General features: G+C 39.3%; 1 protein-coding gene across 3 annotated transcripts in view; it reads left to right on the top strand.

Moving 5' to 3' along the window:
- CCDC191 (coiled-coil domain containing 191) overlaps positions 1–27,623 on the top strand; it is a 106,232-nt gene that overhangs the window by 35,263 nt on the left and 43,346 nt on the right. For all 3 annotated transcript variants that reach the window (XM_081235003.1, XM_081235002.1, XM_081235004.1), the window contains 2 exons: positions 10,729–10,919; positions 19,340–19,586. In XM_081235003.1, coding sequence (XP_081091129.1) covers positions 10,729–10,919; positions 19,340–19,586 — 438 coding nt within the window. The remainder of the gene's footprint in view (positions 1–10,728; positions 10,920–19,339; positions 19,587–27,623) is intronic.

Raw genomic sequence — 27,623 nt, 5'->3', positions numbered from 1 at the left:
ACTATAATCTCTTCAAATATTTTCTCGGGTCCTTTCTCTCTCTCTTCTCCTTCTGGGACCCCTATAATACGAATGTTGTTGCATTTAATGTTGTCCCAGAGGTCTCTTAGGCTGTCTTCATTTCTTTTCATTCTTTTTTCTTTATTCTGTTCTGCAGCAGTGAATTCCACCATTCTGTCTTCCAGGTCACTTATCCATTCTTCTGCCTCAGTTATTCTGCTATTGATTCCTTTAGTGAATTTTTCATTTCAGTTATTATATTGTTCATCTCTGTTTGTTTGTTCTTTAATTCTTCTAGGTGTTTGTTCTTTATTTCTTCTAGGTCTGCATTAAACATTTCTTGCATCTTCCCAATCTTTGCCTCCATTCTTTTTCCAAGGTCCTGGATCATCTTCACTACGATTATTCTGAATTCTTTTTGTGGAAGGTTGCCTATCTCCACTTCGTTTAGTTGTTTTTCTGGTGTTTATCTTGTTCCTTCATCTGGTACATAGCCCTTTGCCTTTTCATCTTGTCTATCTTTCTTTGAATGTGGTTTTCATTTCACAGCCTGCAGGATTGTAGTTCTTCTTGCTTCTGCTGTCTGCCCAATGGTGGATGGGCTATCTAAGAGGCTTGTGCAAGCTTCCTGATGGGAGGGAGTTGTGGTGGGTAGAGCTGGGTGTTGCTCTGGTGGGCAGTAAAACTTTAATCCACTTGTGTGCTGATGGATGGGGCTGGGTTTCCTCCCTGTTGGTTGTTTTGCCTGAGGCGACCCACCACTGGAGCCTACCTGGGCTCTTTGGTGGGGCTAATTGTGGACTCTGGGAGGGTCATGCCAAGGAGTACTTCCCAGAACCTCTGTTGCCAGTGTCCTGGTCCTCACAGTGAGCCACAGCCACCCCCGACCTCTGCAGAAGACCCTCCAACACTAGCCCGTAGGTCTGGTTCAGTCTCCAATGGGATCACTGCTCTTTCCCCTGGTTCCGGATGTGCACACTACTTTGTGTGTGGCCTCCAAGAGTGGAGTCTCTGTTTCCCTCAGTCCTGTCGAAGTCCTGCAATGAAATCCCGCTAGCCTTCCAAGTCTGATTCTCTAGGAATTCCTCCTCCCGCTGCCGGACCCCCAGGTTAGGAAGCCTGACATGGGGCTCAGAACCTTCACTCCAGTGGGTGGCCTTCTGTGGTATAAGTGTTCTCCAGTTTGTCAGTCACCCAGCCAGAAGTTATGGGATTTGATTTTATTGTGATTGTGCCCCTCCTACCATCTCACTGTAGCTTCTCCTTTGTCTTTGGATGTGGGGTATCTTTTTTATTGAGTTCCATTTCTTCCTGTTGATGATTGTTCAGCAGTTAGTTGTGATTCCAGTGCTCTCGCAAGAGGGAGTGAGAGCACGTCCTTCTATTCTGCCATCTTGAGCCAATCTCTGTTTTTTGTTTTTGTTTTTTGGGGGCCATGACATGCGGCTTGTGTTGTCTTAGTTCCCTGACCAGCGGTTGAACCCAGGCTCTCGGCAGTGAGAGTGCACAGTCCTAACCACTGGACTGCCAGGGAATTCCACATAATGTTAATAAGTCTTATTACTGTTGATGTTAACTTTGATCACTTAAGATTGTGTCTGCTGGGTTTCTCCACTGTAAAGTTACTATTTTTCTCTTTGTAATTCATAAATGTCTTAGAGGAAATATTGTGAAACTATGCAAATATTCTGTTTATCCTTAAACTTTCACCTATTAATTTTAGCATTCATTGATGGGTCTTGCCTGTAACAATAACTAATGTGGTATTTGTCTAACGATGATTTTGCATTTCCCTTCTTGTCTCCATGTATTCATTTAAATTCTTCTAGAAGGAAAAACTGTCCCTTCTCCCCCATTTATTTATTTATTCATTTATTCAGTTGTTTATTTGTATCAGTATGGACTTGTGGATATTTACTTTATCCTAGGGATTATATTCTAGTATTATTTTTACTTTGTTTCTCAAATTTTTCTAACCTTGGCCTCTGGGAAAATTTTCAGGTTGACTCTTTTGCCCTTTCAAAATCCTTTTCTGAAAGAATCCTTTATTTCTCTGGCACCACAAGATGTTCCAGGCTCATCATATTTTCCCTGCCCTAGCTCTGGAATCAACCACTTCTATCAATACATGAAACCCTCATTCCATTTGTTGGAGAATAATATTTGGAAACCAAGATCTGGGTACTAGCTGTGCTCACTGCTACTGGGGTATCATGTTTTCTGGGCCCTCTCAGCAGACAGAGCTGGAAAATAGTTGTAGCTATACTAACTACACATACACACATTATATTTGTTTCTGTGTCTGTCTATTTGTGTACACATTAAAATCCATTAATTCATACTGATACATCCAATTCCAGTGCAGTAACACAAGGGTCATGTTCTCCTCCCCTTTCCTTAATTGTCACTTATTTCTCTATCTATCTGTATATATATTAAAATAATTGTGAGTTCATAATGATAACTTCAACCTTAATCTAGCACCATAGGTTTTAGTGTAGCCTTTCGCCCTTGCTTGTTTACACCTGGAGCTTATTATCTAAATTATATTTACTTATTTGTTTAGTCCTAGTATACTATAAAAGTAGTTTCAGAATTGGTAACCTATACTGCTGTGGAAACAGATTTACTAGCTACAGTGTAAAAGCTGTACAGTTATTTTTGTTTTCAGCCTTACTCAGCCAAAATTGTTTTCCAAAGTTACTTAGCTTGGTTCTTTTCTTCCCCTTCCCCTTCCACGTGATTATGTTATTCATGTGTATTATTGTTCGTGAACCTCTAATTTAGATTTCCCCAGTGTATGTGGATATAACTGAGACACGGGGAAATCCGCTTACCACACTCCTCAGGCTTTTACGTAGACTTGGCTGGAGACAGGATGTCCTCTGGTAAACACCGCCAGAGCAGCAGGCCCTCTGGGCTCATTATCTTGGTCCCAGTCCACATGCCTAGCCTGGCTCTGAAGGAGCCTGAAGCTGCCCTTGGATGATGAAACTTGGATACTCAGCAGCCTAAATATGACCACAGAATAAAAAGCGGGAAAATGCCTACGTGGCTTGCAGTGAGCGGTTAGATAGCCGGAAACTCTTGTCAGCACCCTCAGAATGGTTCACTGGCACAAACCCAACAGCAAGCTGTATAATTCGCAGGAAGACTTCAAAGAATCTGTTTCTAAGGGCTGCTCTAGTTCAGGCCCTTTTAGGTCCTGTATTCTTTGTGCTTTGACTCTGGGTTTGTTCTGCCAAACAACTTCTTAACGTCACATTTGGGCCACATTTTGTGTGTGTGTGTGTGTGTGTGTGTGTGTGTGTGTGTGTGAGAAATTTATTTATTTATTTATTTATTTATTTATTTATTTATTTTAAACATCTTTATTGGAGTATAATTGCTTTACAATGGTGTGTTAGTTTCTGCTTTATAACAAAGTGAATCAGTTATACATATGTCCCCATATCTCTTCCCTCCTGTGTCTCCCTCCCTCCCACCCTCCCTATCCCACCCCTCTAGGTGGTCACAAAGCACCAAGCTGATCTCCCTGGGCTGTGCGTGGGCCACATTATTTAATAGGAGACTTTCTGAGAGAAACAGAGCAGGCTCTCTTACCAAAACACAAGTTCAGGTGCAGCACTGTTCATGCCTCTTTCCCACTCATTTCATTGCCGAGTCTCTTTATTTTGTCAAAAACACTTATTTTTATATAGAAACTTTCCACTTCCATCCTATCCTACTTTCTCTTTGATCTTGCAGTGAAATCTCTTTGGGAGATTCAGCAATCCACATGTCAGTGCTAATTAGCAGAAACAACAAGGGATTAAGTATGAAATTCTTATACTGTTTGGAAAGTGGCCTTCTTAATTCTCACCCTATTCCGAAATACATTTTATGTTTACTTCAGATAAAAAAATCTATGTTCTTTCCTGCTTGTAAAAGTTGAAAACAAAGAAAGATGCGTTGACACTAACTAAATCTTAATTCAAGGGGGGGAAGGTTTTGATTTGCTTGTTTACGTATCTCTGTTAGAGGATAAGATAATAATGACCCAAAGGAGGCATTGTTGATGTTATGCTTGTGGCACAGTGCCTTCCAGGAGGCTGCCCCGAACTAAACTGAGGGAATGTGGGAATCCATGGAAGAGAAGCCTGCATTTTTTTTTTTTTTCTTTCTTTCAAGGTGTTGAAAACTGTAGTTAAGAACCTCATTTATACAGCATGATTCCTTCCCCCAAATCTTAGCTTTAGCAGGACTGACTACCCAGCACTGAAACACAGCCACTCCTGAGCTGAAACATAGCCGCTGCTGCTGTCGTCTCAGCAATGTTGTCTTATGTTTGGGGAAGGAAATGAAGGAAAAACCTCTTTGCAAAGAAGACCGCAGAGCAAGAGAAGTGTTGGGCACACACACGAAGAATATTGGGATTCATGTAAATCTCCCCTCTGAACGTATTGCCAAGGACATTGTGTGCTGTGTATTTTAGGAGGGCTTTGAAGCATTATTACATATTACTTCATACAGCCACTCTATGGAAAATTTCCAAATAAAATTTTGTTGCTGTTGGTAAGGAGGTTGTTTAGTTTGTTATTGTACTCTTCCTTACTCTCACCCTGTGAGTAACCTGGGTTTCCCATTCTCACAGAAGGGACAGCGAGAGCCAGTTTACCAAAACATTGCAAGAGCGTTTTGCTTTTCAAAACACCGTTTTGATCCCAGAGGTTCTAATTCAAAAGTATCTGATTTTTTTTTTTTGTCTTTTGAAAAAAGTACTGATTAAATTCTGCTTTTAAAAAGTTAAGAAAAGAGCCTTTGGCATAAATGAAGCCCATTCTCTAAAATTATGCAGAGTAGAGTATCTTTTCCCCTAAACACTAGAAATTTCAGCTGAATATTTATAAGGATCTTAAGAACCATATGCATAAGGAACAAATGACATCACATCATCGTCTTACTGTCAGAGACCCCTAGAGGTGAATCCAGCATTTGTCTAATATATTCTGAGGTCAGCTGTACTTTCGGCATAGTGTATGTTTCTGGGGCATGCTTGGAGTGGGGAGAATGGACAGGGAGTGGAGATTGTAGAGGGAGGAAGAAGGTCTAGAAGGGAAAGAAAGATGAAAGAGAAGCTGATGAGGAGCAGTAGTCCTGCCTTCCCTAAAGACGTGAGGTCAAGAAAATTGGTTCAGGCTTTGTTGGGAAAGGAGCCCCATCCTAGTCAGGTTATAGGCTGTATTGCGGTCATTCTTCTTTAAAAGATCCCAGAGCATTTTATTGGTTAAGAATTTAATATGATGAGACTAAGCAGTTGCTTTCTGAAATTCTGCTACTTCTGCAGTGAAACAGAATTAGATAAATACAGCAATATTATTGATTGAAACTTCTTAGCAGAATTAAGAAGAATTTACAAAATGTCCTTTTGTTAGTAATACATATCAATGCATTTATGGGTGAAATGATACAATGTCTGATGTCTGGAATTTATTTTTAAATACTCCAGGAAAGAAAAGTGAGTGGAAGAGAAATGAAACAAAATCAGCATAATGCTGGTAATTTTCGAAGCTGAGTGAGGAGTTTATTCTTCTATTCTACTTTTGGGTATGTTTATGAAATTTCTGTAATAGAGTGAGGGGTTTTTTTAAGTTTAAAAAATGAAGGGGAAAAAATTAAATACAGAAGTAAAATGAGCATCACAGCTTCCAGTATATAACAAAAGTAGCTTTTTGTCTGTAGCCAGTGTTACCATTTCACATTGCAGTGGTTGTCAGAGTTTAGGCTTTTGCATGGAACCCAACACTAAGTCCAGGTCTTAGCACAGGGTGCTGAAAACTGAATGTATTTTCCCTAATGTATTTACGTATGATAGTTATAGGAGTGTATATGGTTGGCGGTAGGGGACACAGTGATTTCCTCTCTTTTCTTTGGGGCAAAATTATGAAAATCAGGGATAGGATGGGATATAGGGGACTGCTTTTCAGTGCTGCTTCTTCCCAGGGGCATTCATTTCGTCATGAACAAGATCCTCCTCTCCACCCATCAAATACTTCTTAGCATCTGTGGAGTCTTCTGCCTGGCTGTAGTGGTCCTCAAAAAGGAAAACAGGAGTGGAGGACTGCTTTCTTGGGTAGTATTAGAGCATCTGTCTGTTCCTTTGGGTCTGGGAGCAGCCAGGAGTCAGCTGGGCCCTTCATCTCTAACCTTTGGTCCTTATCCGGTGCCCCTTGACCACCAGTTGCACCACAGTTAGTTCCATTCAGCAAAAATAAATTGTAAACTTGTTGACATTTTTGTCCTCTTTACAATTCATTGTTTATTTTTCCATGACTGAGAATTTCGATGCAATTATCACTGAGCTTTCTGACAAAAGGGAAATAGCTGAGGAATTTTGATGAGTTACCCCCTTCATTAATCAGAACAAGCATCTCTAGTGACAGGGTTAGAATTACAATGAAGATTAGATAGCAAATTGCTGTTCCACCTAACGTCAATCATTCCCAGTGACAGCAGTGTGACGACACTTCAGGGAAGAGCTTTTCTTGCCAACAAAACGAGGGTAACTCCAGTGCAGGTAATAAATTTAGCAGGGTGAGCTGTCATTTCTTCTCTTGAGTGGAATCCTTAATGACCAAATGATGTCTCGTGGAAGATTTTGATTTTGAAAGGAGAAAAGCATTTCACTTAAAAACTTGCTAAATTTCACTTTGTAGTATTTTATTTTAAAAATTATTGTAGATATGTACTTAGGAGCAGTTCTTCCTACAGCGATTTTCAGTATTTTACTTACCTGTAACAAGCCTTAATTATCACCACAACTATAATAAAGAGATGGTAGAAATTACTAAAAGAACACATGACTATATTTGAGAATCTATCAGAAATAAAAACATGGTGCAGAAATAAATGAACTAGGTAAGAAACGGAGGGAGGTCAGACTAGTTGTCCATCTAGTTCAAACGTTGAGTTCTCTGGCTTAAGCAGAAGTTGTTCCTCTTCTGACCAGTTGTGGTTTTAAATAATAGCTCTTGTTTCAAAGAGCAAAGGGATAGAGCGCTGCTGTAGTGCGAGTGTAGAACTGAAGAGGAAAAGCAGGCCTGAGCGCTGCAGGGGCGCCACTTGGGGGAGGGGAATAGGAAATGTGAGTAGATGGTGACTGTGAACTCTGCCACTTCTTGTCCCTTCTAAGTAGGAGTGGAGTGCTAGCATCTTCTCCCAGAGAAGACAGGGCCGAGAATGTTTTCCTTTCCCAAGTATTTTCCTCCAAGCACATTTATGGGACTCCTGTTTGCCTAAATAATGTTTGCTGTGAATCAAGAATAACTAAGTGGCTATTGTTTTTTGTTTTTTTTAAAGAAGATGTTGGGGGTAGGAGTCCATCAATTAATCTATTTATTTTTGGCTGTGTTGGGTCTTTGTTTCTGTGCGAGGACCTTCTCCAGTTGTGGCGAGTGGGGGCCACTCTTCATCGCAGTGCGCGGGCCTCTCACTGTCACGGCCTCTCTTGTTACGGAGCACAGGCTCCAGACGTGCAGGCTCAGTAGTTGTGGCTCACGGGCCTAGTTGCTCCGCAGCATGTGGGATCCTCCCAGACCAGGGCTCGAACCCGTGTCCCCTGCATCAGCAGGCAGATTCTCAACCACTGCGCCACCAGGGAAGCCCCTAAGTGGCTATTCTTGATTCATACTTTTTATTTTTTTAATTTAATTTAAACGGGATTGCTCTTTTGAGTAGGCAGGAAAAAAAAAACCAATGGCAAGTTGATTTCAAGAAAGCAGTTACTGTATGAGTATGTCACTTTGCTGCTATTAACCTCTGTGTAGTGAAACTGAATTATAGACCTTCAAAACCAATCATTTTGCTCTCACAGTCCAAACTTAAGTATTTTTAAAGAAATATATTGACTATGGCATTTACAGACTCAAATTTTCCCCCTCTCAAATTCAGATATTTTCCAGCAGTGCTTTTCTACTGTAGTAAGTTGTATATCAAGTTCTTTCTCTTTCACAAAAAAAGCAAGTAATTTGTTCTTCCTCCTTTTTTTTTTAAATTTATTTATTTATTTTTGACTGTGTTGGGTCTTCGTTTCTGTGCGAGGGCTTTCTCTAGTTGTGGCAAGCAGGGGCCACTCTTCATCGCGGTGCGCGGGCCTCTCACTGTCGCAGCCTCTCTTGTTAAGGAGCACAGGCTCCAGATGCGCAGGCTCAGTAGTTGTGGCTCACGAGCCCAGTTGCTCCGCGGCATGTGGGATCTTCCCAGACCAGGGCTCGAACCCATGTCCCCTGCATTGGCAGGCAGATTCTCAACCACTGCGCCACCAAGGAAGCCCTGTTCTTCCTTTTTAAAAGAGACTTTTTGCCTAGTAGATTAGGGTCATCAGGATGCCTGAATGTTTCAGATTTAGCCTTAGGTATACCACTAACTCTTTGCTTTGTGAATAGCAATAGCAATTTGTGAATAGCAATAGCAATTTATGAATAGTCATTATCCGTTCTCTATTTGAAGTCTGGCTTGGTAAGGTAAATCATAATATCTGCAGCCTCTGTATTTTGTAGTGATGGTCTATGAGTCAATAAAATAGTACATGTGAAATGCTTTGGACTAGAGAAAAAAAATGTGGAAATCCAAGAAGGACACTATTAATAGTGCTATTATTGTCAAGGTGGATTATGTTTGTACTATTTCATCATTAGAAATATTTCAGGAGTTAAAATTAGAGATAACTACCCATACGTAGACTATTTCATCAAGTCTTTTAAGAAGACTCTCTTAAATGAATCTGGTAAATAGATAGATTTTCTTTTGACTATGGTGCACAAGTTAACACTGTTTTTTTTTTTCCATGCTGTATTTTGTGGGATAGATAAGCAAATAATAATGCAAAAAGCATACCCTCTCAACCAGGAAGCTGTGTGTCTTTTCCTTGTTATGACTGAAGGCATATCTTGTATTCAGCAAGTTTCCCTTCATTCATTCCTCCCTTCCTCCCTGTTCTCTTGCTCTCTCCCTCCTTCCCTCCTTTCCTTCCACAGAATCTAAGGCGAAGGTCTAGGAAACGTGCCCTCATTTGACATAATGGAAAGGGAACAAGGGCTTTTTAAAGACTGCCATGGTTTCTCCTAATGGAAAATTATAATAAAGAAGATTTTGTCATTTGTCTAAATGGGAATATAATTGGTTTCTTTTGTAGAAAATATTTCAGGCCAAATGGGCTATTTCTAAGAAGTCTAGCCTGTGCTCTCTCATGTTATTGGTCTTTTAATTTATATATTCTCTCTCCCTATAACCTTTCAAAAATAGAGATTATATCTTAAACAACTTTGTTCAGAATTCCCACATTCACACACAGCTTACTAAATGTTGAAATAGTGAAAGACAAGTCTTTTTAAAGAGGAAGAAGCAATAAATAGGGCTGACCCTGATATGGCTACCAAGTTCTCGAAGCTGGTCAGCAGGCATCTCCTATGCCTCCCAGAGTCACCTCCTGTGAGGTTACTTTCTGTTTCAGTGCTCCTCACACGTGGTGCTCTCAGGTCTGCCAGTCCCTCCTTCTGGAGGCTCACAGTCTTGTGGAAACTGGTAAACAGGGGATTATAACACAGTGTGATGACCTTTTTTTGTTTGTTTGTTTGCGGTACGTGGGTCTCTCACTGCCGTGGCCTCTCCCGTCACGGAGCACAGGCTCCGGACGTGCAGGCTCAGCGGCCATGGCCCACGGGCCCAGCCGCTCCGCGGCATGTGGGATCCTCCCGGACCGGGGCACGAACCCGCGTCCCCTGCATCGGCAGGCGGACTCTCAACCACTGCGCCACCAGGGAAGCCCTGATGACCATTTTGACTAAAGAAAGCATAAGTTGCTCTGGGAACACAGTGGAAGGGCACTTACATGTGGGGAGAGTGATTGGTATTAGGAGGGCTTCCTGAGAGAGGTGACTCTTGAGATAGGCAGAGAGAGGGCAGAAAAGGACAGAGAAATTACTGTGACCATGTATAGAAAAGCACGGAACAGTGTGGTTGGTATAAGACCAAGAGCTGAAAGTAATTTGATATAGTAGGAGCATAAAGTTTTCTGTGAAGATAGAAGATGTAGGCAAGGCCTAGATCGCAGAGATTTTCTTAGCCTAGGACCGTAAGTACTTCTCTGGGGACATGCTTAGGGTCAGTAGACCTTGTCTGATTTGTTTTCAGATACATATAGTGGAAGAACGCAAGCAGCCCACGTACCTAGCTTCTGTAGGAGTGTTCACCAAAGCCCTGACGTGGTCAGTGGTAGCCCAGCTGAAGCTGTTTTCAGCCATCTTGTTCCCAGGGACCAGAGACCCCATTCCATCCTATGGGATCTCCCATGTTCATTTGTGCAGGACATCAGTGGTGATAATGGTTAATGGTATTTTAAACTCCAAGACAGCCTGGCAGGGGAGATCTGTTGGAAGCAGGCCTTTCAAGTCTCTCAAACAAGCCCCTTAACTTAGATCTTAGTTGTGACAGTTACTCCAGCTCTGCATAGGACTGGTGCCTTACAATGAGAACTAAATGTTTTAGTTTGCCATGAGGCTGATAGTGCCTTCATTGCATGGCTTGAATATTTCTTGTCATTTGAGCATAAAGCAATTGTCTGTTCCCCTTCCATCAAGACAACAGTTCCTAGATTTGTTAGAAAAAGTGTGAGGGGGATATCTGAGGAGAGGGTTCTCACTAGTAGATATTAGAAACCCTAGTACTGATTTTCCAATGTTTCCATTGCAGTGTCAAAAACGGTATTTCTCTGCCTGGCACAAGCTGATTCTTGATCATCGGATTAAGCTGGGGAAAGCTGGGACCCTGTCTGACTGGAAGTTGCAACTGAAGGTCCTGTGGGCCTGGAGAGACTACACAAGATCCCAGAAGTTGGGGCGGGAGACTCAAGCCATGGAAAATGACCTTAGGGAAGAAAACAGGTACTATTACTTATGCCATGAAAATCCTTCTAGTATGTTTATGTAGGACATCTTTCCTCCTGAAGAATCCAGAAATAAGCTCTAAAAGTGTTGTTCACTGGAATCATCTCATCTCCTTATAATGTATGATAATCACTGTTTTTCTTTGTTACATCCCAAACTAGAAAATTGTAACAGAAAATTATAAGTGAAAAACAATTTTTGATTAAAATATACCAATGTACATGCTTTCCTTTTTTAAAGGTAGCAAGTATTATGCTTTTTCCCTTATCCTTTGATGTAGTATCATTGCACCCTGGACCATCTTACAATTTAGAAGACAGAATTTGGCTCATGTAGTAGTAATTCTCATTGAGAGAAATCACTGTCTGCATATGGAATATTAATTAGGGAGACAGGGAACATTCATCTGGAAAGGCAGACCTGGCAAGGGTGATTTCTCCCTTCCCCCACACCTTTAGAGGTTTTGGACACCTTTATATCAGCTCCCTCTTAGGCTTGTGAATGACACAGAATTTGCCTTCAAATAAAACTTTCTTTGTTCCATCATCCTAAAATCAAATACATTTTCTTCTTTTCATTTTCTTCTTTTCATTTCCAAGGTCAACTTTGCATTCTTGAACCGAAATCATAGATGTAGAAGGAGCCATTTGTTTATTGGTTGGGGGAGCTGGAGGGAGAAGTTCATGGTCTTACGTTTAATCACTTTTCTACCAGCAACTCTCTTATTCCTTCTGGGTGAAACATTGGATGAATGGTATGTGAAAGCATCGTCATGTAGAGGGAATGGCGCCCCCTGGAGTTGTGCATCCCTGTGGCAGCATCAGGCCCTGGGGAGACTACTTAGGAGCCTGACACATGGCCCCTTGTCCTCAAAGAACTCAGTTTTGTGGGGAAAATGAGATCTAGAAACAGTATAGGTATGGATTAACATTATAAACTTTGTAATGCATCTCTTTCTGCTGCTGAGAACTTAGTAGAGGGAAGTAACTGGGCAGGCTCCTACAGAGCGTCCGGAAAGGCTTTATCAGGAAGATGGGTCTTACTGGGCTCTGAACAGTAAGTAGGATGTTCCTAGGTAGAAAGAGGGAGATGAGGTAATGGCATTACGTGTGGCTGGAAATCATCAAGCATGTGGTTGTCAAGTTCATCAACTTGTGGAAGGCCTTAAATGCTAGGGCAAGGAGTTTAGGCGTTCTTAGGTAAATTAAGGTGAATTCCTGAAGGTTTTTAAGCAGGAGGGTGACCTAGACAGTTTTCCTTTCCTACAGTATGCTGGGGGAAATCTTCAGTGGCGGGGGGGGGGGAAAGCTCTTTCACGATTTATGTCTAAATTTTCAGGACCTAGTGATTAATCTAAGGAATTGGGATGATAACTTACTCAAAGCTGGATTTGTTGGATAAAGAAGAGAAATTGGAGGTGTTGGAAAGGGGAAGCATCATGAGTGAGGGCATAGAGGGAGTGGCAACTAAGATGTTAAAGGTAAAAGTGGTCTGTGAAATTTACATGCCAGAAGAAACTTGTAGAAGAAAAATCTGAAGAACTTCAGATTCCATTCCAATTAAACTATTTAAATATAAAAGCACTAAATGGGGATTTCAAAATAGCATTATGTGCCAATTTTTTTTAAAGATCCTCTTAGAACTTCTTGTCTCATATCTGTGAATTATTTTCAAGTGTCTATTTTTAAATGTTCAGAATGGGTGCTACATTTTTTTAACTGTCAGAGTTAGAAAATATTTAACTTATAATAATTTTTTTTACTATAAAACTTTAGAGCAAAAAATTCTTAAGAGTAGGAAAGCACCTCAAGGAGCATCTGATCCAGCCCCTCATTTTACAGATGATAAAAGTAAGGCACAAAAAGGATAAACAACTGTCTCAAGTCATAAAGTTACAAGTAGCCAGCCCAGGACTAGAGCCTTGTCCTTTCGATGCTGAGTCAGATGCTTTTTCCTATAACATGCTGCTCCTAGTTAAATAGCATCTAGGTGATGGCTCCCTAAGACAGCCATGTTTTTCAGTTATATTGCAGTTGACTTCAGATGATTGTAGATGTAAAACAAGAGCAATAATGAACAAATAACAAGTCATGCTAGAAACATATAAGAAAGGAGCTATTAGATACAAACTGTCCTTCATGCTGCTTTCCTACAGATCCTGGGCTCTCTGCATGTTGTTCTTTGTTCTAGAGATTGTTTTAGGAAACTGTTAGGTGATCTTGTTCAAAGAAGGTTGGGATAATAGAGGTGGAGAAAAAAGCTCAAAGGTAGCTACTATCAATACAAGCAGAAACCAAGAAATGTCAGTGGGATCGGGGGTGTCAGGAGAGCCAGGACCCTCATTACCGTGCTCATCGGAGTCTCTCCCAGTTCCTCTGTGGACACCAAATACATAATTGTTGAATAATAGGTGAGTTAGTGGATGAATGAAGAGCTCAGTTGCTTCCTCTCCTGCAATTTAACTCCATAACATTTTCAAGCACTTTTTTCTATATGGTGAGATCGAGGGATAGAGCACATTTATTGTAAATGGGTTACTCATTGTAGCAACTAAACTCTTACCAGATTGACAAGACATAGGTGGTTCTTTGGCCCATCTACCTGGACATGGAAATCATTTGCTGTGTCTGTTTCTCAGATGTCAGCTGTGTCCTTAGCCTCCAGCTCTTGAACCCACATTTGTTTTTGCCACTTGGACTTTCCTCTTACTGGCCATGCAGGGCCCAGCCTTTTGGGCTTCTTTCTTTGCCTTCTTTCCTTTTTGTTCTTCCCACTTTCTCTCGGGAGCAACAACAGATCCCTCGCTTCTTCTCATTCATGATTTAGCCACCATATTTTCTTTTTTATAAATTCCTTTATTTTTGGCTGCGTTGAGTCTTCGTTGCTGCGCGCGGGCTCTCTCTAGTTGCGGTGAGCGGGGGCTACTCATCATTGCGGTGTGCAGGCTTCTCATTGCAGTGGCTTCTCTTGTTGCAGGGCATAGGCTCTAGGCACATGGGCTTCAGTAGTTGTGGCTCGCGGGCTCTAGAGCGCAGGCTCAGTAGTTGTGGCGCACGGGCTTAGTTGCTCCACGGCATGTGGGATCTTCCCAGACCAGGGCTTGAACCCGTGTCCCCTGCATTAGCAGGCTGATTCTTAACCATTGCGCCATCAGGGTAGTCCAGCCACCATATTTTCTTACTGAGCCTCTGTGCTCAGAGTCTCACTCCACTCCAAGGTCATCCATGTATTTCTTCTAAAAAATGTACCTTGCTTTCCCTAATAGGAATTTTTGTCCACCTCTTTTCTTTTAAAAGTAGTTATGGTAATGGTGTTATAAAATTTCAATACAATGTTGTAATACAATTGAAACATTAACAAATATTCCCAAATTCTAACTAAGGATTCAACCACTCAGGCAGTACAACAAAATTCTGGTACACCCGCTAAGTTAGACCCTTGGACATGGTGGTATGGGAATTTGAACTGTATTTTTTAATTCTTTAGCATATTCACTTTTGAAAGTTGGCTCCAGATCTTTCATTCCTCCTCTCTCCCTTCTTCTCTCAATTTACAGCCAGCCCTAGACAAATTGGGAAGAAGCAGGGTTTGTTTCAACCTCCTCTTTCCACCCTTCCTGAGCCTTGGTACTCGGTACCAAATACTTTGGGCCTTTCCTGGAACAGGCTTTTATCTCTTCCCTGTGTCCCTCTAGCCCCTCATGCTCTGTCTCTGTACTCCTCAACTGATGTTATCCCTCCCAGGAGACTTATACATTAATAGGCATTGTCTGGAAACAGTGCCCAAAATGTAAGTGATGGGGATTTGAGGGTACAGTGGCAGGCCAGTGGAAAAACTGGCCCTATGATGTCCCTCAAACCATGGCATTCATTCATTCACTCATTCATTTATTCTGTTTGATAGCATATATTCAGTGAGTCAGCTTTACTGATGCTTACTGTGTACTAGACTTTTTTTTGGCCGTGCCATGAGGCATGCGGGATCTTAGTTCCCCGACCAGGGATTGAACCCGGGCCGCCTGCATTGGGAGTGTGGAGTCTTAACCACTGGACTGCCAGGGAAGTCCCTAGACTCTTTCTTAAGTACCAGCAGGGGTACTCCTGCCTTCTAGGAGTTTTCAATCTAAGTGAAGAAGTTAAAAATTTACCCAAATACTAAAAATAATTGCAACAGAAGGCACAATAACATAAAAACTTAGGAGTGACATAGACTTGGCTATCATGCATTACAATCCCCCAAGAAGCTTTTTAAAAATAGAAACTGTTTGGTCCCATCTTCTGAGAGAGACAGATCGTGGCTAAGTAGAAGAGAGCACTTTTCAGTCTAGGAGAAAACTGGTAAACCAGCACATATGCAGCTTGTGTGGGAACAGGCTGGGGTGAATCCGCCAGGCTAGCCTAGGGGTGGGGAGACTGAATTGAAAAGAGACTGTCAGGTATTCCCCATTCCCAGCACTCCTGATTTCAGCGTACGTTAGGGCAGTCATTTATGCAGCACCTCTGTTAGTCATGGTCCATTGCCCTTCCCTCCGTGCTCACCTGGGTATCCAGTTGAGAGGCTAGAAATTGCATGGCATCTGAAGCTGATAAAGCTCCTGGTATCTGCCAGAGAGGCAGGAGCACCAGACTTGCATTGACTGGCTCACTTTAAAACTCTTGAAAACAGAACGGTGTTATCTTCCACATTTTCCCTGGGGGGCTACCTGGTGCATTTCTGAATGCATTAGCTTATGCATTCCTATTCCTGCTGAACCTGCCTGTCCCAAATGCAGCTGTTCGCATCATTGCTATTTTCATGTTCTGTTCAGATTTCAGTACTCAATCAGATCAGTAGTATGTGGTTATTTATTTGTCATTTCTCATTTCCCTTTAAAAAATTCAAGACACTTTTTAGATATCTAGTAGTCGTGTCCTAAGATAGTGTTATTACCTTACATGTGAATTTGTTCTATATTTTCAGGTTCTTTTTAAAATTTAATTACATCTTTAAAAACAAAATCCTGTAGGATAGGCAGTATAGGGCTTGTTGTTGTCGTTAGAGTGACACCATCTTTGAGGAGGAATTTAGATACTTTCAGCTGCTTGCCCAGTGTCCTATATCTAGTTGGTGTTCTTCTGACTACTGTGTTTTAGAATGTGCATCAATAACTAAGTATCATTGGAGGTGTTGATTCTAAGTATCCTGGTTCATATTTAAATTCCTATTTAAACCTATATATCTTATATTCTTAGGTCTTTAGAGACAGTCTTTCTCTGCGTGCAGTTGTATAATTACAATGATCAGTTTATAGACCCTTGCCAGAAATTACCTGATTTCAGCTTGGAAACATATTGGGATAGGATGTTTTCCATAAAGTAACTCTGTCCTTCATTTTATGATTATCTGGGAACTGTGGAACCATTTCTTTGGGTTAGCATGCCCAAGTAAATCACATCTGACTAAGCTTTTAAGAAATTTAAGTGATTTTTCACTTTCAGAAATATTTGTGTTTTTAGTGTCATCATTTAAAAAGTATAGAAATGGGGACTTCCCTGGTGGCACAGTGGTTGGGAGTCCGCCTGCCAGTGCAGGGGACGTAGGTTTGAGCCCTGATCCGGGAAGATCCCACATGTCACAGAGCAGCTAAACCCGTGCGCCACAACTACTGAGCCTGCGCGCTGCAACTACTGAAGCCCACGTGCCTAGAACCTGTGTGCCACAACTGCTGAAGCCTGCGTGCCTAGAGCCCGTGCTCCGCAACAGGAGAAGCCACCGCAATAAGAAGCCTGAGCACCGCGGTGAAGAGCAGCCCCCGCTCGCGGCAATTAGAGAAAGCCCATGTGCAGCAATGAAGACCCAACGCAGCCAAAAATAAATAAATAAAATAAATAACTTTATAAGTGCATCCATTCTTTAAAAAAAAAAGTATAGAAATGGACTTACCTGCAATATTGTCACTCTGCTGAAGTGAACATCAAGTGAGCCAGAGCAGAACCAGTCTTGTCTCTGGATCCCTAGCTTCTGTGTTCCTACCCTTCCCATGAACATAGATATCTTAAGTACATCTTCAAATCTCCTGCATGATCATGATAGAGAGGGCTCTAAACACAATAATTAACACGCTTTTTTTTTTTTTTTTTTTGCGGTATGTGGGCCTCTCACTGTTGTGGCCTCTCCCGTTGCAGAGCACAGGCTCCGGACGCACAGGCTCAGCGGTCATGGCTCACGGGTCCAGCCGCTCCGCGGCATGTGGGATCTTCCCGGACCAGGGCACGAACCCGTGTCCCCTGCATCGGCAGGCAGACTCTCAACCACTGTAACACACATTTTTTAACCCACCTTTTTTTTTACTGTTTAGTATTTTTGTTATATTTACCAGAAATATTTTTCTCTTTGCCTTTTCATATTGTCCAAATAACCCTCTCCTTGACAGTCAGAACTCCAGTGTGGCTTTTGGCTGTTTATGCTGTAAAAACATGAAATTAACTCATCAGGTAAATTTCACACTCCTCCTTCCTAAGCAGATTGATGTAAATCAAATTTTACGTTAATCAGACAGAGCAACATACGTCTTCTATTCTGTGGAAATACATGATTTCCACTTACTTGAGTAAAATGCCATCAGGTGTTTTGTTTGTTTCACTATTTAGACATTGATATTTTTGGAGCTTTGTTCTTACCTGCGTTGCTACCTGATTTATTATTATTTCTTTTAAAATTTTTATTTCAAGGTTATTCAGTCTCAGATACTTTCTTTTTTCCATCAAAGTAAAATATTATATGTAGATGTTTATTACCACCTATATTGTATTTTTATTATAAAAACCATCTGTCAATCGTATTTATTATCTATCATTGCATTAGAAAGAAGCAATTATATATAATGAAATATGCTCTTGGCAGAATTGCTGTTAGCATTTACCCTGAATTCTATTATTTCAGTCAACACTACTCTCACTAATTGGTTGTTTCACCCAGCTTCTCCGACATAATGTTAAATTCTGTGACTCTAGAGTAGTATTTCAAACTAAGGGTTTTAACTCATTAATGGGTCCTAAAATCAGGCTCAAGATGAGGCATATTTTTTAAAAAATAGAAAAGATTAGAAAAGAAACATTGGAGTACATCTCTGGTAGTAAGGGTGAATATCGTTTGGTGGAACCTTTGTTTCAATTATATATACTTTTGTTTCATGCACACGTACACACATCAACTTATTTTGAAGTCATAGTGTGACACTTTTTTCTTTAGGTGGCAGTCAAAAAAGGTTTAAAAGTCACTTAAGCATTTAAGAGCTGTAGAAATGTTCTTCTGACTCATTGGCTTAAAATGTTACGATTTTTTTGATATGACCCCAAAAAGTCCATGAGGAGGGTTAAACATTATTTATGTTTAACAGAAATGGGTATGCAAATAGTGTTGTAGAGACCTTATTCCAGTCATCTTTACAAGATAAAATCACGTAGGTATCTAAACAATCTTAGATCTTAAACCTCGAAACTGACCCCCGTTGCGACATAGGTTCCAAGCTCTACAGCTCACTTCTTTGGAGACAATAATCATCCACTTATAGCTTGATCTCAGAAATCTCTACACTTGAATTCTCAACTGGCTACCACAAACATGTCTCCTAATGGAGAGTCCCTTTGGGAGGGGAAGGTAGCTGGCAGTTCCCAACTCCACTCAGGCACGTCCCCTAACATCATGAAGTTTCCAGGAATCAAAAGGAGCTCCTCCTTAGGAAGGGAGTGAATCAGACCCCCTACTAGACTGTGAGTGAGTTCTCTGAGAGCAAGTGCCTTGTGTACGCCCTTCACACGTTTCTAAGATTCAACAAGTGTCTTCACAAAGCAGTTCTTCATTCACTCAGTTTATGGCTTTGGTAAGTGAGACCTTCTCTATAGAGATCCTTTCCCTGACCAAGTCCTTCTTTCACAAGATCCACCCTCATAATTTCATGCTGAGTTTTATAAGTCTTATACTTAATTATTGACAATTCACTTGTTAAGTTTCGTTCCTTTCTCTTTCTCCCAAACCTCTTGTCTTCCTTCTTAGATTGGCAAGTATAGCTGAGTATCTGCCTCATGTATGCATATTTTTTAAAGCAGTTGTTTGAATACCTATTCTTTCTGCTCCTTCCCCTCCAAAAGCTCTCAGAAACTATTTTATGGTCATCAAAAAATTTAATACGCCTTTGTGATGTGATAGAACAGAACAGTCCCTCTTCTGAAGCAGTGCCTTGAGGTGCCAATGACTTCTCTGAGCAGACCCTTTGCCTTGGGGAGCTTTATAAGATGATTCCTTTGAGCTTAAATAAAAGAATAAGCTGGAGCTAAAATGGAGCATTTCTGGGCATTTGGACGTGTATTTCATTTATATAATCAACCAAAAAGCAGTAAATGGCTTCTTTTTTTTAAGGGAAGTGCTTTGTTTCTTAGAAAACAACAACTGGCCACTGACTATAACCGGAAACAAGTTCTCCGACACCATTTTACAGAATGGCAGCATTGGCATCGTGCAGAGATCCAAAAGAGAGAGCTGGCTGTTACAAAGGAGGAAACTAGGAAGAAAATGAATGAGCTGCTGAAGGCAGCATCACTAGGGAAACTCAGTGCAAACGTGTCATCAAGCATCGGTCTACTTGACGAGGCAGCAGCCGTGGAGGATCCACCTAGAAATGGAGAGGTAAGTTGCCTTTCCTTTGCTTAGTCTTCCTGCTTTTGAGCTTTATACTTGTATAGCCTGGGGTATGTTAGCTGTTGTCAGGTTGCCTGGCCTGGGCTATCTAAAAGATGAGAGCTGCTTGCTACAGTGCACAAAGTTTATCTTTCAGTCAGTGTTGATTTTCTTGAACTGAATCCTCTTTTATAATCACATACAAACTAGTATAGTTGAAACTTGGTAGAGACGTAATATAGACAGGGAATTGAAAACAACTAAGTGAAAGATTCTTTCAGGAACAGATATATAAAGCATTGTTTACAACCCTTGACCACCTCTTATTTGATTGTCAGGCATTTCCTTTCTAAATGAGCTTGTGACTTATAAGAGGGGAATGTTTAAGTTTTTATTTTCCTAATAAGAAGAATCATATGTATTAATTGTAGCAATTTGGCAGGAGAAAATGACAGAGGAAAAAGAAAAATAGGCAGTAATTCTATCATTTAGAGATAACCACCAATAAATAACCACATGTTGAAGTATAGCCATCTTGTCTTTTCTCTATTCAGGCATATGCAGATTTTTCTCTTTAATGTTGTATTTAGCTTTGAAATTTTCTTCAGTCAAGTCATTGAGGATATCTAATCTGTCATAATACAGGAAAAGAAGGCCATGTATTTTTTCTTCCTTTTTTTAATTGAAATACAGTTGATTTCTAATATTGTGTTAGTTTCAGGTATACTGCACAAGTGATTCAGTTATATATATATATTTTTTTTCAGATTATTTTCCATTATAGGTTATTACAGGATATTGCATATAGTTCCCTGTGCTATACAGTAAATCCTTGTTGCTTATCTGTTTTATATACAGTAATTTGTACCCATTAATCCCATACTCCTAATTTATCTCTCCCCCTTCCCTTTTCCCTTTGGTAACCATAAGTCTGTTTTCTATGTCTGTGACTCTATTTCAGTTTTGTATATACATTCATTTGTATTATTTTTTAGATTCTACACATAAGTGATATCACATAATATTTGTCTTTCTCTGTTTGATTTACTTCAGTTAGTATGATATTATCTAGGCCCATCCATGTTGCTGCAAATGGCAATATTTCATTCTTTTTTATGGCTGAGTAATAGTCCACTGTATATATATACACCACATCTTCTTAAACCAGTCGTCTGTTGATAGGCACTTGGGTTGTTTCCATGTCTTGGCTATTGTAAATAGTACTGCTATGAACATTGAGGTGTATGTATCTTTTCAAATTAGAGTTTTCATTTTTTCTGGATATATGCCCAGGAGTGGGATTGCTGGATCCATATGGTAGCTCTATTTTTATTTTTTTTAAGGAATCTCTGTACTGTTTTCTATAGTGGATGCACCAATTTACATTCCCACTGACAGTATAAGGATTCCCTTTTCTTCACACCCTCTCCAGCATTTATTGTTTGTGGACTTTTTGATGATAGCCACTCTGACAAGTGTGAGATGATACCTCATTGTGGTTTTGATTTGCATTTCTCTAATTAGTGACGCTGAGCATCTTTTCATGTGCCTGTTGGCCATATGTATGTCTTCTTTGGAAAAATGTCTATTTAGGTCTTCTGCCCATTTTCTTTATTGGGTTGTTTGCTTTTTTGATATTGAGATGTATGCATTGTTGTATATTTTGGATATTAACTCCTTGTCAGTTGCATTGTTTGCAAACATTTTCTCCCATTCAGTGGGTTGTCTCTTCATTTTGTGGATGGTGTCCTTTGCTGTGCAAAAGCTTTTTAGTTTGATTAGGTTTATTTTTGCTTTTATTTCTTTTGCTTTGGGAGCCTGATCTAAGATAATATTGCTATGATTTATGTCTAAGAATGTTTTGCCTATGTTCTCTTCTAGGAGTTTGATGATGTCATGTCTTATATTTAGGTCTTTAAACCATTTTGAGTTTATTTTTGTATATGGTGTGAAGGAGTGTTCTAATTTCACTGATTTACATGAGATTGTCCAGCTTTCCCAAGGCCACTTGCTGAAGAGACTATTTTCTCCATTGTATATTCATGCCTCTTTTATCATAGATTAATTGACTGTAGGTGTGTGGGTTTATTTCTGGGCTCTCTATTCTGTTCCATTGATCTGTATGTCTGTTTTTGTGCTAATACCGTGCTGTTTTGATTACTGTAGCTTTGTAGAATTGTCTGGAGTCTGGAAGTGTTATGCCTCCAGCTTTGTTTTTTTTTCTTCAGGATTGCTTTGGCAATTCTGGGTCTTTTGAGATTCCATATAAATTTTAGGATTATTTGTTATAGTTCTGTGGAAAATGTCATGAGTATTTTGATAGGGGTTGCATTTAATCTGTAGATAGCTTTGGGTAGTATGGCCATTTTAATAGTATGAATTCTTCCAATTCAAGAGCATGGGATATCTTTCCATTTCTTTGAATCACCTTCAGTTTCCTTTATCAGTGTTTTGTAGTTTTCAGTGTATAGGTCTTTCACTTCCTTGGTTAAGTTTATTCCTAGGTTTTTTGGGAGTTTTTTGGACACAATTTTATTTTATTTATTTATTGAAGTATAGTTGATTTACAGTATTGTGCCAATATGATGTAATTTTAAATGGGATTTTCTTTTTTGCTTTCTCTTTCTGGTATTTCTTTGTTAGTATTAACAAATGCAACAGATTTATGTATGTTAATCTTGTATCCTGCTACCTTACTGCATTCCTTTTTTTTTTTTTGGCCATGCTGCATGGCATGAGGGATCTTAGTTCCCCAATCAGGGATCAAACCCATGCCCCCTGCAGTGGAAGCATGGAGTTCTAACTACTGGACCTCTAGGGAAGTCCCCTTACTGAATTCATTTGTTAGTTCTAATAGTTTTTGTGTAGAGTCTTTATGGTTCTCTGTATACAGAATCATGTCATCTGCAAATAGTGACAGTTTTACCTCTTCTCTTCCAATTTGGATACCTTTTATTTCTCTTTCTTGTTGATTGCTGTGGCTTGGACTTCCAATACTGTGCTGAATAGAAGTGGTGAGAGTGGGCATCCTTGTCTTGTTCCTGAATTTATTGGGAAGACTTTCAACTTTTCACCATTGAGTATTATATTGGCTATGGGTATATCATAAATGGCTTTTATTATGGTGAGATATGTTCCCTCTATACCCACTTTGATGAGAATATATTTTCTACTTAATAATAACGTAATCTGTTTTTCTAAAATTATTTTCTGCAATATAACGAGAATTTTCTGTGTCACTAAATCTACTTATGTAACAGTAGTTCCCAACTGAGAGTATAACACAGAATCAGACCTACTAAATCAGAATTTCTGGGTGTGGGGCACCATACTTTTTTTAAAGTTCCACGGGTGAACCTGATGAATAACCCCTGGTTAAGGACTGTCATTCTGTGCCATCTTTTTTAATGGCTGCATGAAATCTATCATGAACCATGAGCTAGACTGTATACCTCCTTCTTTCTTGCTGGACATTTAAGTTGTTTCTAGTTTGCCACTATTATAAACAAAGCTTCAGGGAACAAGTAGCTAAGTCTTTGCACACATCCATAAGGCTTTAATTAGGATAAATACTTAAAAATAGAATGCATATTTTAAAGACTTTTACCAAATTGCCCTTCCAGGAAGGTTGTGTCAAAGAAGTACCTGTTTTCCTGCTTGATAACATATTTATCATTTTTGCCAAGTTGACAGGTAAAATATTTTGTGTGTTACCATTGCTTCAACATTTGCATTTTTTTATTACTAGTGAGGTTAAACATTTTTTATATTTTCCATTTACATATATATATATATATATGTATCTGAAAGTGGATATAGAAAGATGAATAGTGATGCCTTTTATCCATTTTTATCCTTGAATATATATCTTTTTCTTGTTTATAGGAGCTCTTTATATTTTTAAGACTATTGATGCTTTTATTATTATATATTCTGCAGGGTTTTTTTCATTGTTTTTATTTGTCTTTTTGGTTTATTTATAGTGTTTGGTACTATATACAGTTTTGTTTTGTTTTGTTTTAAATTATTTGTCTGTCATATTTGAATACAAATAATTTTCCTAGTTGTACATTTATTTAATTTATTTTTTTAACATCTTTATTGGAGTATAATTGCTTTACAATGGTGTGTTAGTTTCTGCTTTATAACAAACTGAATCAGCTATACATATACATATATCCCCATAACTCCTCCCTCTTGCATCTCCCTCCCACCCTCCCTATCCCACCCCTCTAGGTGGTCCCAAAGCACTGAGCTGATCTCCCTGTGCTATGCGGTTGCTTCCCACTAGCTATCTGTTTTACATTTGGTATTATATATAAGTCCATGCCACTCTCTCAATTTGTCCCAGCTTACCCTTCCCCCTCCCTGTGTCCTCAAGTCCATTCTCTACATCTGCATCTTTATTCCTGTCTTGCCCCTAGGTTCTTCAGAACCACTTTTTTTTTTTTTTTACATTCCATATATATGTGTTAGCATATGGTATTTATTTTTCTCTTTCTGACTTACTTCACTCTGTATGACAGTCTCTAGGTCCATCCACCTCACTACAAATAACTCAATTTCGTTTCATTTTATGGCTGAGTAATATTCCATTGTATATATATGCCACATCTTCTTTATACATTCATCTGTCGATGGACAGTTAGGTTGCTTCCATGTCCTGGCTATTGTAAATAGAGCTTCAATGAACATTGTGGTACATGACTCTTTTTGAATTATGGTTTTCTCAGGGTATACGCCCAGTAGTGGGATTGCTGGTTCATATGGTAGTTCTATTTTTAGTTTTTTAAGGAACCTCCATACTGTTCTCCATAGTGGCTGTATCAATTTACATTCCCACCAACAGTGCAAGAGGGTTCCCTTTTCTGCACACCCTCTCCAGCACTTATTGCTTGTAGATTTTTTGATGATGGCCATTCTGACTGGTGTGAGGTGATGCCTCATTGTAGTTTTGATTTGCATTTCTCTAGTGATTACTGATGTTGAGCATCCTTTCATGTGGTTGTTGGTAATCTGTATATCTTCTTTAGAGAAATGTCTATTTAGGTCTTCTGCCTATTTTTGGATTGGGTTGTTTGTTTTTTTGCTATTGAACTGCATGAGCTGCTTGTGAATTTTGGAGATTAACCCTTTGTCAGTTGCTTCATTTGCAAATATTTTCACCCATTCTGAGGGTTGTCTTTTTGCCTTGTTTATGGTTTCCCTTGCTGTGCAAAAGCTTTGAAGTTTCATTGGGTCCCATTTGTTTATTTTTGGTTTTATTTCCATTTCTCTAGGAGGTGGGTCAAAAAGGATCTTGCTGTGATTTATGTCATAGAGTGTTCTGCCTATGTTCTCCTCTAAGAGTTTTATAGTGTCTGGCCTTACATTTAGGTCTTTAATCCATTTTGAGTTTATTTTTGTGTGTGGTGTTAGGGAGTGTTCTAATTTCATTCTTTTACATTGTACATTTATTTTAAATTCTGTGCTCTAAGTTCAGAATTATTAATCTGTAGGGAAACCTATTTAACTCATTTTCTTTTTTCTTAAGTTTTATTTTATATTGGAGTATCATTGATTAACAATGTTGTGTTAGTTTCAGGTGTACAGCAAAGTGATTCGGTTATACTTATACATGTATTGTTTCTTTTTCAAATTCTTTTCCCATTTAGGTTATTACAAAATATTGAGCAGAGTTCCCTGTGCTATGCAGTAGGTCCTTGTTGGTTATCTATTTAAATATAGCAGTGTGTTTGTGTCAGTCTCAAACTCCCAATCTATCCTTCCCCCAACCCTTCCCCTGCCACCTTCTACATAATGCCTTTAAGTATCAATACTTAACTCAAATATGTGAAGTTAAATTGAGCACTTGGATGATTCCCAGCCTTGCTTTTTATTGTGATTATTGTTATTACTGCCAGCAAGTAGGCTGGTTTTAATTTAAGCTTAGTGTCTCAACAAAGGGGGATCATGAGGATGCTTACTTTGTCCCTTCCCCTAGGCAATTTATGTACCTTTATCTCAGTTAGATAATCTTGTTTCCCTTGAGACCTAAGAGAATCTTATCGGTTCCACCCAATAGCTCTGTGGAACCTTTTACCTCACAAAGTTCCACTGTTATCTTCAAATGGAAAAAGTCAGCAGAAAGTCTTTTGTTACCTGCATAAAACAGAAAAATTGCTAAATGTATATATAATTTAGACTCAAGAGAAAAGTCTCCAGATCTCTGAAGTCAAGACAAAAGACTTTATCAAGAAAAGATAAAATTGTGAAAAATAGAGCAAATTAAAATAAAAGGCTATAATAGACTCTGTAGGTTACTAGATAAATTCTGATCTTGTCCAGAGTATATAGTGTAACATGAACAAATGACAATATAAAATCTGTAGTTAGATGCTCATTAATTGTACAGTCACAGGAACGCATAAACCCATATCTTATACCTTGAAAAATTTTGAAATTATCAGTTAGCTAATAGGTGATTTTCTCTACTTGAGCCAGACTGTTCAGTCCTGTTCTATTAAGTACAGTCTGTACCATTAAGATTTTCTCCCGTTCTCTTATTTTCACCTTAAAAATTTACCATGATCCAAAAGGAATCTTGTTGCTGTACTCAAGGCTTTTACAGTCTTGCTGTGTTAATAATGTATCATTACCACAAAGTTTAAAAGGGCCTAAAACACAAACCCTGCTTGACGCTAAATTGCTTAAGCAGGTGTTCTCATGAATAAATGTCCACTGACATTTCTGAAATAGAAGACTATTTTTTTTTTTTTTTTTTTTTTTTTTTTTTTTTTTTTTTTGCGGTATGCGGGCCTCTCACTGTTGTGGCCTCTCCCGTTGCGGAGCACAGGCTCCGGACGCGCAGGCCCAGCGGCCATGGCTCACGGGCCCAGCCGCTCCGCGGCATATGGGATCCTCCCAGACCGGGGCACGAACCCGTATCCCCTGCATCGGCAGGCGGACTCTCAACCACTGCGCCACCAGGGAGGCCCTAGAAGACTATTTTTAAAAATATTTAACATTTCAGAGTTTCCATATATCACATCTTTCACTTTGGCTGAGTCTATGGAAAATATTTCCATCATTATGAAAAATATCTTTGAGTTCCCAAATATGGTGCCCTGCTAGAGCTAGAAGCTTCTAAGATAATAAGATAGTTCACAGTATTTTTCTCCCTACACCACTGCAGGTGACAGAATCAAAAACTGATCAGAGCTTAGACCATGGAATCAAACTATTCTAGAAGAAACATTTTAACTGTGACATTATTTTAGCCAGGATAAATTTTTCTGATTAAGAATTCTGCGTCTTTCCCATCTGTATAGAATTTGTAATTGAGTATGACACCTCAGTCTGTTAAATGAGATTTATGTGATAAAGCTTTGAAAACTATTAAGCCATACGCTAATATAAAATATTATTAGGTAGCATTATTCTTATATAATGCAGATATTTGCCCAATGATCATGGGCTTGCAAATATTTCCCATAAATAAATTGTTTGGGAATAGCTGGATTAAAGCTGTATGCTTTAATCTAGGCCTTGATCCTGAAATAGACAAATACCTTGTGATTAATTTACTGGTGGCAAGAGAGACATTGAAAGAGCTGTTATTAAAGAGCTATTGTTAGGGAGGGTGGGAGGGAGGGAGACACAAGAGGGAAGAGATATGGGAACATATGTATATGTATAACTGATTCACTTTGTTATAAAGCAGAAACTAACACACCATTGTAAAGCAATTATACTCCAATAAAGATGTAAAACATAAATAAAAATTTTTAAAAATAAAGAGCTATTGTTATTATTAAAGAGCTACTATTGATTTGTAAAGTGATTCCTTAGTTTTCAAACATTCTTGAGAAACAGTATATACTTTGCCACAATATTTTCAATTTCCTGCAAAATTTGTGCAGATTAAATTCCTGGAATATATATCTGGAGTAATCATGCCTAATTCACGAACAAACTATCCAAATTAGATATTTCTAAGAGCACATTTTTCTGATTCCAGATATCCTGGCCATGGCAGTGGTTCGTATGATTGTACCCGCTCTCCCA

Source organism: Mesoplodon bidens (genome assembly GCF_964165515.1).
Source record: "Mesoplodon bidens genome assembly, chromosome: 5".
Taxonomy (NCBI): domain Eukaryota; kingdom Metazoa; phylum Chordata; class Mammalia; order Artiodactyla; family Ziphiidae; genus Mesoplodon; species Mesoplodon bidens.
The sequence above is the reverse complement of the archived record's forward strand: the minus strand, read 5'-3'. Positions and strand labels throughout refer to the sequence as shown.